General features: G+C 38.3%; 1 protein-coding gene across 1 annotated transcript; it reads right to left on the reverse strand.

The window, feature by feature from the left end:
* Positions 1-265: 265 nt before the first annotated feature.
* Positions 266-11,705, reverse strand: LOC106875641 (E3 ubiquitin-protein ligase ZSWIM2). Its single transcript, XM_014923869.3, has 13 exons — positions 11,566-11,705; positions 10,195-10,351; positions 9,065-9,182; positions 8,401-8,635; positions 6,574-6,822; positions 5,979-6,063; positions 5,085-5,212; positions 4,816-4,984; positions 4,274-4,386; positions 3,327-3,527; positions 2,472-2,614; positions 1,695-1,783; positions 266-1,181 (listed from the first exon to the last, which is right to left on the reverse strand). The coding sequence occupies exons 2-13, from the start codon at positions 10,342-10,344 to the stop codon at positions 978-980; spliced, it is 1,884 nt and encodes a 627-aa protein (XP_014779355.1). The 5' UTR covers positions 10,345-10,351; positions 11,566-11,705; the 3' UTR covers positions 266-977.
* Positions 11,706-12,882: the final 1,177 nt, after the last annotated feature.

Here is a 12,882-nt window from a genome sequence, read left to right on the forward strand (position 1 = left end):
ATGTAACACACTGCATAAATACCAATCTTAATATAACAAATGAAAAATCCTTCAAGAATCCATAAAAATTTCCGGGTCGCTACCAACATTTCATCATCTGCTCCTTGTGTCATTACCAACTTTCCCTGCAAGTTTCATCAAAAACCATTCACAACTTTTTGAGTTATTTTGCACACAGACGGACAGACAGACAAACCAACGCTGATGAAAACTTAACCTCCTTCCTTGGTGGAGGTAAAGATATAAAGAAAACAAGAACGAGATCTGCATTAACCAGGCAATTCTTTTTATTCCTTTCTTAAAACAATAGATTTATATTCCAAAATGTTTGAACGCCTTTATTGTGGAACTGATTTATTGGTTTTTAAAAATGGACATAAAAAACAAAATTAAAGAAATCTAGCAAAAATATCAAAAGATCATAAAATATTGGTGTTTTTGTTTTTGTTTTTTTTATGTGTGTCTTTTGTCTGGTGTTGTCTGATATAAAGTATCAAGTGGAATATTGGTATTTCTGGTGAAGTTTATTATAAATTGCTTATATATTTCATGGTTATATAAGTAATAATAGTTCTTTCTACAAAAGGCACAAGGCCTGAATATGTAAGTACTACTACTACTACTAATAATAATAATAATAATAACAATCCTTATACAGTATATTGCTGATCTTTTTATTTTTATTTCCTTTTGTTTTGCTTTTTAATTGAAAGAGAAAGACAACAATCATTACATTTGTAAAGGTTTAGCAAATTTGTGTGAGTATATATGTTTGTATGTATGCATTTATGTGTGTGTGCATATATATATATGTATGTATGTGCATGTGTGTGTATGGATATATGCATCTATACATGCAAATATGTGTGTATATATATATATATATATATATATACATGCAGGTGTGTATGTGTGTAATTATGAATGTATGCATGCACACACACACACACACACACATACACATGCATACACAGCAATCACAAGAGACAGCTAACTCCTGAACCTTGCAGATGTAAATCTTCATCTTTAATCAATTGTTTCTTGTGAGATTTAGTTGTTTTATCATTCAATGGTGAAGGACGAAGTTCATCTACATATTGCCCTTCAAGCAGGTTGCTCCTCAGTCGTATATTTTCATTCTCAGGCTCTGTTTTATCAGTCAAAACCAGGTGACAAAAGGGCTGAAATGAGAATATAAGAGAGACAACATGTCTTATCTTTATCTATGTTTCATTAAACGATTGCTGTTCTTTTATCTAGGAATACAAACCAACTAATTCCATGATCTCAAACTATGTTGTACTGATTATGAGCCCAAAAGAAGGGTGAAATGGAGCTATCTATAACTACTAGGACAGCTAAAAAGTAGAAAATGGATTATATGAAAATATCATATCATATGCTCTCTTGCAAATAAGAAAAAGATCTTACATAATAATGATGATGATGATGATGATGACATATATACATACACACTCACACACACACATATACATACACACTCACACACACACATATACAAGCGTGTGTCTGCAGCCACGCGCTTAGCAAACGAGCTTCTCGTCACACAGCTCAAATAATCATCAGTTAATTACTTACATTGATTTAATTTGATCTACTCATCCCTCCCCCAAATTAGTGTTCTTAGTGGTTAGGGTTAGAGACTAATGTTATTCAGTTGGTAACTGACTCACCTGAAGAATTTTACCAATTCCACTGTTGCCAGAGTTCTTGCCAGATTTAGAAATGGAATTTGCTGAATGTCTTAAGATTTTCTTTCTCACTGCCACAGGAATTTACACAAACAGTAATAATAATAATAATAATAATAATAATAGAGATTCAGGAAAAAATGAATTACATTTTATAATTGTTGTCAGTTTGTTTGTTATTGTTTGTTATAACACTATGTCTAGCACTATTCCATTCTTTTTAGAAATTTTAACTACAACAGAAGCTCCTAAAAATCTCCATGGACCCTACTCCACATGTTCCAAGTGGAACATGAAGATTTAAATTTTTTGTCTTCGTCAGCTGACAATTTTAAATTTCAATACAGGTGAGGGGGTTCTCTGCCCCCTCATCTAAAGAGTAACTTTCCCTACGTTTTCATAGAACAAGGACTTCCAAAAGTAGTTGTAAATAACCTTTTCTCTGGAGGTGACCCTCACCACTTTATTCATTAAGGACTGCTTTATGAGCCATCACATGTAAATTTACTCTTAACTGAAACAACAGTAGATCATAAAATTCCCCATGGACCCTACCCAACATGTTTCAAGTGGAACATGTGGCCCATACCACTGGTCGTCTACTTGGAACTTGTTGTAAACTGTTTTAAATTGGGCTTAGGGGTATCTTTTGTAAATGTCAATTATAGAGGGAAACATGAAAACTGGATTATTGCCTCCTCATCAGTCTCCCGCCTCTGTTTGCAGTATAAAGCTAAGGAAACAGATTCATGGAATTACCTCTAAGAGGTGGTAGAACAAGTGACCTACGACGGGAGGACAGTGCACTGTTGGGTTTTCTGTTTGATGGGCAGACGTCCCCATTGGCACCATTCAGCAGTTTGTTGGAATTACCAGAAGATCTCTGGGTTGATGAAGAATTTCTTTGAAAAGAAGAAGAAAAGAAAATTAAATAATTGAACTGATGGTGGTGGTGGTGGTAATGGCAACAGTAGTGTTGGTGGCATCAGCTGGGAATTGAACTCACAACCTGATGATTGTGAGCTGGATACCCTAACCACTAAGCCATGTGCCTTCACATGAGAAATAAGAACTCAAATTGCTATTATTCTTCTGTCTTTTATCTTTTACTCATTTCAGTCATTGAACTGTGGCCATGCTGGGGCACTGCCTTGAAGAATTTCAGTCAAATGAATTGACTCCAGTACTTGTTTGTTTGTTTTTTTAAGCCTGGGACTTATTCTGTTAGTCATTTTTTGCTGTACTGCTAAGTTACAGAAATGTTGGCACACCAACTCTGGGTGTCAAGTTGTGGTGGGGGTCAAACACAGATATAAACACACACTCACACACACACACACACACACACACACACACACACACACACACACATATACTGTATATATACTATGGACTTGTTTCTGTTTCCATTAACCAAATCCACTCACAAGGCTTTGGTTGGCCTGAGGCTTTAGTAGAAGGGACTGAACCTGAAACCATGAGGTTGGGGAGCAACCTTCTTACCACACAGCCATGCCTTCACTTATTATTGGAGATAAAATGAAGACCTCTGCCGTAATAATTGCAAAATAATTGAATGAAAACAAAACCAGGAATGAAACCACAGAATCTCACCTGTTGACCGACCTGATGGTGATTCCTGCAAGAGACAGGCCATTGTCTGTGTCACCGACCTTCAATGACTTTGTTGCCGTGGTTACTGTCTTTTTAGTTTTTCCCAGGCCCAACTTGTGCTGGCTTTCAGGATAAATGGCAAGTCCTGAAATATTCAGAGATAACTCTTCTGTTGTTGGAGGTTCTTTCTTCTTGCTTTGGCTGTAACAGAAAAGTAATAACTACTATCATCATCATCATCATCATTATTAACATCACCACCACCACCAACACTATCAACACACACACACACAAAAGCTTGCTTCCCTACCACATGGTTCTGGGTTCAGTCCCACTGCGGGACACCTTGGGCAAATGTCTTCTACAGCTTTGGGCTGAACAAAGCCTTGTGAGTGGATTTGGTAGACAGAAACTGAAAGAAGCCCATCATATATATATATATATATATATATATATATATATAAAATCAAATAAGTAACAGGATATCAGGTATTAATGCAATACAACCGTTTCAAGTGGTTCCATTTAATGGAACAATGCAAGCATTACATCAATTTAAATACAGTGCCATCTTCAGTTTCAAAAGATATGGATTTTCATCCCTTAATGTAGCAACCATGTCAGCATGTCTACCATTGGGGGCTAAACCCTTTTTCTGCTGATACTTGATAACATCACGATGCCAAAGTTTGTCAGTTTTCAAGAGAAGTCATTATTTGTTATTTTTGAAGTCTTCTTTGAACAGTCAGATGTCAGTTTACCTGGAAAGAAACAATGCAGCTATTAATAAGAAGAGTTTAAATTAATGCATGCAAGATCTCACAGCTCTAGCATCACTCCTCCATAGCCAGCCTATGAACTTTTCAGCCCATTCGTGTATAAGATAAGATGGTCACAACTGGATTGACTTGAAGCTACACTACGATAACAAAAGTAAATATTCTTACCATTTTTGGTTATTTTTCTTCAAGACAGCATTAGCATTCCAAGCATTTGTGCCATCAACGGGACACACAGAACGAGAATGGAGGAGCCAGTTGTCAATGCATTCACGATGGAACTGAAAAGTTACACAGGATTATTGTGACGTTAATGGTGAATAGATGAGAGTCTTGATGTAGAGGAGAGAGATGGACAGGAGTTATTATGGTACACAAAGAGAATGCTGTAATTGTGGTGGTTGTTTTTGTTGTTCTTTTTATTGCTGTTGTTTAACCTTGGTCAGAAAATTTAGGGCATAACTACAGAAATGTGCCCCACTGAATTTGTTTCCTCGTAACTTTCTCAAAAATGGATGTTTATTAATGAAAGTTTCTAAAAATATATTTCAGATGGTGAAGATTACAGTCGTATTGGGATTCATTGTAATAAACTCCTTGAGGGAGGAGTTGGGGATAATTCACAAACCTTAATTTTGTTCCTCATAGCTTTCCAAAAAATGGTTTCATTGCCCCTCCACAACCGTGTTGAGAAGAGTCCAACCACTTACCTTGTGTCTACATGGCAGTCTCCGCACCAGTGTTGATACCTGGAAGGGCCTGAGACAGATGTGACACTGTGCCCCAGTGGATAGCAGGACACTGTCCTCTGTTACGGTCTCGAGGGGCAGGGACTCTATGATTTTCTCTGAGAGGGAGTCGAACTGTGTGAACTCTTCACTGCAAAATAAAAATGTTCACAATAACAGTCTACCAGAAGTTCTCTTAACCTATCTCACATACTAGTTTATTTAAAGACATTTTTACCTGTCTAACTTACCTGTCTAACTGAAGAAGACTTTCATAGTCATCATCTTTCAGCTCACGTCTCATCAAATTCTTGATCAGGGCCTCAGGTAGGGAGTAATTAAAACTCCTTTCAGCCACCTTCCACCTCTGTGCTCTCCTCTGTAATGGAGACAGTAAATTGTTGGTTGTTGCTATAAAGTACAAGGGTCAAAGGTCAATGTTACAAAGTAAAAAGGTTGGGAGGTCAGTCACTGTCATAGCTACAGAGCATAAAACAAATAGTATGTGAGATCATTCAACTAATTAAAAGCAACAGCCATTTCACTCCCTATTTCATATCACACCCTACCATCTTAAGAAAGGGAAGGATACATTGAAGAGGTAGTCATAGATTAGATGGTCATGGTTGGAATGCTTATATCTGCGACATGTTCAAGCAATGTCGATTTGATGGAGCGAGAGTGAGCTAATGTAGATCACATCCATTTGATCAGTACAAATCAATCCTTTGTGCAGGTCATTAAGCAAAAGCTGAATGCTCATATGTTGTCTTTGACAGGAGAGTCCATCATCACCATCATCATTTAACGTCCGTCTTCCATGCTGGCATGGGTTGGACAGTTTGCCCGAAACTGGTAAACTGGGGAGTTGCACCAGGTTCCATCAGCCATGATTATGATCTCATTTGGGTTGACAGTACATTGCCAAAGGTCTTGGTCACTTGCCACCACCTCCATGAGGCCCACCGTTCGAACAGTGCATTTTACATGCCACTGGCACAGGTGCCAGTTACACGGCACTGGCATCGACCATGGCTACAATTTCACTAGGTTTGAAAGGTCTTCTCAAGCACAGCATAATGGCCAACATTTGCATGTTTCTTCAAAACTACCCATTCCTAGTATATGCATACTTTCATACTCACCTGTCTAAACTTGAACTGATGCTCCTCATGGACTGATGTGTTGAAGCAATGTTGACACAGGTGAAAGCAGCTGCATACAGTACACCTGTGTGTGTATATATACATATATATATATATAATCCAAACAAAAAACAAGGAAAAAACAGAAGAAAAAACAAAAACGCGAGGACATGGTACATGCAGACTATTAAAAGACACTCAGGGAAGGAAATCTGAGTTTGTATGATTGTGTATAGAAGAATATATAAATCAATGAAATTCCAACCTTGTCTGATTTTCACATTTCATTATTTACAGTTCTTACAATTTTACATTATAATAATAGGATATTATATATTTATTGTGATAAAACTAGTACTTCCATGCATTACGCAATCATCAGGTATCTGTAGTGACAGCCATGTCTCTATGTGTTTATGTGTGTGTGTGTATGTGTCTATGTGCCTATGTGAATGTGGTTTGTGTGAGAGTCCACTGTATGTGTGTGTGTGTGTGTGTGTCCCTGTATATATGTGTGTGTATACATCTGTGAATCTGTTTACAACACCAACAACATCAACTACAAAGAATATTAACAATGTCTTATCCTAATTACTTGTAGCAGTTTCCAATAATTGGCTTCAGATGGCAGGTTGAGCACTCTAACCCATAATGGTAGTGTTTCACGGGGAAGGCAACGCCACTCATTGAGTTGCGTTCCTCTAGCTTGAGTTTCTCAAGGCTAACAAAAACCCCACGGCACATGGGACACATCACAGTGTCTTTCCCCTCAGAGTCGGATGTTGTCTGGTGCTCAGCATGGATTTTCATACATTTTATGTGGATGTTGTTACCACAACCATATCTGGAAGAAGAAGAAGGAAAATGTATCTGTATTTATGGTGTGTATGTATAAAGACACGTAGACACATATACAAGCATGTAGACACACACAAACCACACACACACACACACTTAAGATCTCACACAAACCACACACACACAGACACATAAACACATAGAAAGAGAGAGAGAGAGGAAGAGATAGTGGTGCAGATTAATATGATTAGGCTCGATATATATAAATATGAAAGGGTACCCAAAAGTAACTGGAAACGTTCTCTGTGGGACAAGCCTATTGTAGTTCAAGTGAGGCCATTTATACGTCCATATCTGTTTACGGTTATATTTAATACTTTTTACTCTGTGTTGTGTATTTGTCACTTTTTGCATCTGTTATTTATTATGGATCTTCTATAAAAACGAAGCTCTGTCTTTTAATTTGATGCTTTTCTCTACACAAACTGAGAAGATATTTTGTGGAATAGTCATTATTTTAATGAGACACAAAGATACACAAACATATGCATATATTTATAGGACGGGCTTCTTTCAGTTTCCATCAACCAAGTTCACTCACAAGGCTTTGGTTGGCCTGAGGCTATGATAGAAGACACTTGCCCAAGGTGCCACGCAATGGGACTGAACCTGGAACAATGAGCTTAGGAAGCAAGCTTCTTACCACACAACCACACCTGTTTGTTTTTTCCTTTTTTTTTTTCTAAACACAAATTATTATTCAGGTTTCCCAAAACTGCAACCAGATGGCAGACTTCATATTGTGGCACCTGGAGTATCACACATACATACATATATATACATATATCTATATATAGACATCTGCAAACAATACATCACTGCTATTCTGGAGTCGCTTTAGTTGCGAGGGCACACAGTAATAGTAGCGCAGGCTGAAGCAGTCATGGTCCATTAGTCACCCTTCTAGTTACATCCTTTGTTAGAGCCTAGGAGGTGGAGTGTTGACCTTGCTATATTGTTGTGTGTTTTTATCATTGTGGGATCCTATGACAGGCAGGCAACACAGCTGTAAAAGCAAATTTGGCTATTATATCTAATAGGTCAACCAAGCACATAAAAGCCTTCTTTCTGAATCACATATATGTGTGTGTGTGTGTGTGCATGTGCATGTCTGTTTGTCCACCACCACCAACTGACAACCTGTGTAGGTATGTTTACATCCCCGTAACTTAACAGTTTGGCAAAAGACCAACGGAATAAGTATCAGGCTTAAAAAACAAAAAAATTACTGAGGTTGAGTCATTCAACTAAAAATTCAAAGTGGTGCCCCAGCATGGCCACAGTCTAATGACTGAAACTGGTAAAAGATAGAAGATAAAAGATAAAACAACCAATGATTGGCTATGTGAGTTCAAATCTCTCTCAAATCACACTTTCACCATCTCAGAAAAGAAAGACACTTTCTATCATGTAGTTCCTGATAAAAAGGTTGGGTGGTCATATCTGGAAGACCTTCTTTTCATCTGTTCAATTATATTTGACCTGAAGAGGATAAACAACAAATGCTACTACTACTGCTGCTACTACTACTACTACTACTACTACTACTACTACTACTACTTACCTGCAGTATGTGACAGGCAGGTGAGACTTGAGTAAATTATCCAAACATATTGGACAAACAGAATCTTCATCAATTTCTCTCTGGGGGACAGTGTTGAGTTCAGCGCCATCTGGTGGAGGCACTGATTCTGCCGACTGCTCTGCATTCGTCTGTGTCTTGTTGGCAGCTGCATTGTTTGTTGATTTGGCGAGTAAGTCATCAATTTCTCTTTCTGATAGTCCTTTCTGCCAACTCACTGCAACCAAAAATGTTGAAATAAGAAATGAATTTGGACATCTAGATCACTGGTTTCCAACCATTTCTTATCTATGGACCCCTTTGATTACTATTTTATTCTGGTGGACCCACACAAAGCCATTCGATGTTTAAAACTTGGTTTTAAAGAAACTTCTTCCAAAATTCCTATTTTGTTTTTCACTCATTCACTTGTGGAGGTTGAACTTATGTCAAATGTTAGAGAAAGAAACTGAGATGTTTCTTGCAATAATTACATCTAAAGTAAAAATTTTTCCATGAACTTCCCAAGGGAAACCCAGGGAGACATGGGATGAAGATGCATGTGTGTGTGTATGTATGTGTAGATAGATGCACACACACACACACATATACACACACAGTGTATGTATGCACATGTGTGTATAAATTAACAACAGATTATATTTACATGGATCTTTCATGGTGAGGCGGAACTTCTTCAGCAGGATCCAGCAGATATGTTTGCAGAGTTCTTTGGTTTTCAAGAATATACTACAAGAACAGCTGTGCTTCCGGCCCAGGTACGTCTGACAAATTCACAGAAGTTAAATATATTACAATGACAATGACACATTATGGCATTCATACATTTCTCAAAGAGTTTGACACTATCAGCAGATGTCAGTCCTGATGGGAATTGGTAAAAATTTTGTTGATCACTTTTGTCTCACAAACAGAGTCCATAGCTGCTCGGTGTCCAGAAAAGCCTGCAGATGGCAATGCTTTGGCAGTTATTTGTACATCTTCAGCCGTTGCATGCTAAGCCCGATTCCCAAGGGTCCTGGCAATCAATGAACTGCCTGACCAGTAGAGTGTGTCCCTTCCACAGGGAAGCAGAAAAGGAGGGATAAACAAGAGTGTCTAATAATTGATGCGGCAGTGGCAGGAGATTGACATATCATGAAAGAATGAGAAAAGATTGATAAATATGGAGATGTGAGAATTGAGATGGCTAAGATGTGGCAGCTGTGAGAGTCAAACGTAAAGTTTGTCCCTGTTGTCATCGGAGCATTGGGTTCAATACCACCCAAGCTGAAGAAACATCTGGAAACTTTAGAAATACCCTGCAATCTAGGTGTATTGCAAATATCAGCATTACTTGGAACTGCAGGCATATTGCGTAAAGTACTGTTGTGTTTGAGGTCCTTGTTGTGACTTGACAGAAAGTACAAACCCCCTGGTACACACAATATCTTCAATCAACAACATCACAATATTGGATACTGTGTGATGTCTGAAATGATAATAATAATAATCCTTTCTACTCAAGGCACAAGGCCTGAAATCTGTGGGGAGGGGACTAGTTGATTACATCGGCCTCAGTGTTTCACTGGTACTTAATTTATCCACCCCAAAAGGATGAAAAGCAAAGTCAAGCTTGGCAGAATTTGAACTCAGAACATAGCAGTTGTCAAAATATTACTGAGTATTTCGCCCAGCATGCTAACAATTCTGTCAGCTTACTGCCTTAGTAACATTAATAATAATAATGATGATAATAATAATAACTTGGGTGATTGGTATGTGTTACTAGCTTACCTTGAAATTCTTCTCTTCGCCATCTTCCTTCAAGAGAAATGCAAGAGGTCCAAATGTTCTTAAGATATAGATTTTGGCCGAGAGTGATAGAAGCTGGTTGCTATTGACAACTTCGTTGCATGTTCTTCGATAACATTCCTCACTGTTCATCTCAATACTGCAAGACAAGGAATCGCTGGATTAATCATTAAGCAAAACAAGGATGTTCTCAGGGCATCAAGGGAAGTGAGGTACCACAGAAATGGTAAATGGTTTACGGCACAAAAGAAATCACTTTTAAACTTTGTAAAATAATATTCAAAGTGGTTTATATGATCAGAAATAGTTTTGAAGTGTTTTGTGCTGTCATAGTGAGGATCTGATCAAAGACTTTGTAATTAAATATAGTAAGAGAAAACTTTTCCAAAATAAGTGAAAGTAAACAAAAATAAACATTATTTTCCATCTTCTTGTTTAGTTTTGTTTCATTTGAAAAACTAAAATTTTATTTTATGGTTAATTATTGTTTATATTTTGAATGTGAAGGTGTATGGCTCAGTGGTTAGAGGGTCGGGCTCACAATCACGTGGTAGTGAGTTCGATTCCTAGACTAGGCTGTGTGTTGTGTTCTTGAGCAAGACACTTTATTTCATGTTGCTCCAATTCCCTCAGCTGTAGAAATGAGTTGCGACGTCACTGGTGCCAGGCTGTGTCGACCCCTTTGCCTTTCTCTTGGATAACATCAGTGGCGTGGAGAGGGGAGGAGGCTGGTATGTACGAGCAACTGCTGATCTTTCATAAACAACCTTGCCAAGACTTGTGCCTTGGAAGGGAACTTTCTAGGTGCAATCCCATGGTCACTCATGAGCGAAGGGGGGGGGGGGGTCTTTACTTTACCTTAGACATCTAAGTGCAGGTGTGGCTGTGTGGTTAAGCTCACTTTGCAACCATGTGATTCCAGGTTCATTCCCACTGTACAGCACCTTGTACTAGAGCCATGGGTTGACCAATGAATTGTGAAGGAATTTGGTAAATGGAAACTATGTGGAAGCCCATGTTATGTGCATGTGTTTGTCACCCCTCCTCTCCCCGCTGTTTGACAACTACTGTTAGTTTGCTTACATCTCTGTAACTTAGCGATTTGGTGAAAGACACCGATAAAATAAGTAATCAGACATTTAAAAAAAAAAGGGGCGAAATCGTTTTGTTCAATTAAACCAGTCAACGATCGAAGACGGACCTAATTATGACTTTGAGTAATAGCATGTGTGTGTGTAGATGTGTCCGTGTATATATGTTTATGTACGTATATATTTTTACATGCTTTCATAAAACTCAAAACGATCTCTCACACACACACACACACCATCAAAGCATCTCTCCACAATTTACCTGTCATTGCTGTGGACATTGGCTTCTGTCAAAAATAAAAATATTCAACCGTGTGCTTGGTTGGCAAAGCAGTCAGCCTGCCGCCGTTCACCATGGTTACAGTTGTTAGGGAATTATAAACTTCTAACGCCGGCGCTCCATTGTGTTTTTGTCTTACGGCCTCGAGTCTGTGTTCTGTTGTATGTCTTGCAAGAGTGCGCGTGCCTGTGTGTGTGTATTATTATGGTAAGGCGGCACAACTGGCAGAATCGTTTGCAACGCCGGGCAAACTGCTTAGCTGCATCTCGTCCGTCTCTACGTTCTGAGTTCAAATCCTGCCGAGGTCGACTTTATCTTTCATCCTTTCGGGGTCCACAAAACGAGCACCATGTAACCCGCTCCCCTCAAATTGCAGGCCTGGTGCCGGTAGCAGAAAGGGTCATTATATGTATCTGCGTGTGTATGAACTGTTATGACTATTTTTTATTGCTTATTTATTATTTGTTCCAGTCATTAGACTGTGGCCAAGCTGGGGCACCACATTGAAGGGTTGGCGATCAACGTAAGATCGCCGGGTTATAGTTGAAATAATCGACCCCTATACTTTTTTTTGAAGTTTGGTACTTATTCTTTCGGGCTCTTTTGCTGAACCGCCGTGTTACGAGGATGTAAATAAACTAAAACCAGTTGTCAAGCGATAGTTGGGGACACACACACACACACGGGCTTCCGCACAGTTTCGTCTACCTAATTCACTCACAAATTCTTGGTTGGTCCAGGTCTGTGGTAGAAGGCAATTGCCCAAGGTTCCTTCTATTATATACTCTTGAGGAAACCAATTTCCTCCAACTTCATATTTCTCTCACTTTTTCCTTTTTCTTTTTTTTTTTAATTAAAGCATTCATAAATTAATGAAGACTGTAAGTTATAGAGTCAACTTTTTGTCTTTCATCTGCCTATCCCTTCTACATCGCTAACTTCTTTTTTTTTCACTACTTCACGTTTAAAAAAAAATTGATGCATTCAGGTGGAGACGAACGGTTAAGACAATTGCTGATGCTACCATGATTAAACTGATTTATGTATTTACTTAGAATTGCTTGCAAATTTCTCACGAGTTATGTCATTTGTTTTCATTATGAGCATAAAATTCTTACTCCCTTTACGTGTGTGTGTAGATAGAGGAGGGAGGAGATGCGTGTATGTTTGACAAGTGACCTGGAAGCTTGAACTATTGCTACTTTATAAATTGAGAAAAAAGTTAGAAGAAAAAGCGACAGATCATTTTTCTTTTTGTCTTGGACAAATACTCGCTTTCAAGTATTTGCAGAAGCAACT

The sequence above is a fragment of the Octopus bimaculoides genome, chromosome 27 (genome assembly GCF_046866305.1).
Source record: "Octopus bimaculoides isolate indiv1 chromosome 27, ASM4686630v1, whole genome shotgun sequence".
NCBI classification, from domain to species: Eukaryota; Metazoa; Mollusca; class Cephalopoda; order Octopoda; family Octopodidae; genus Octopus; species Octopus bimaculoides.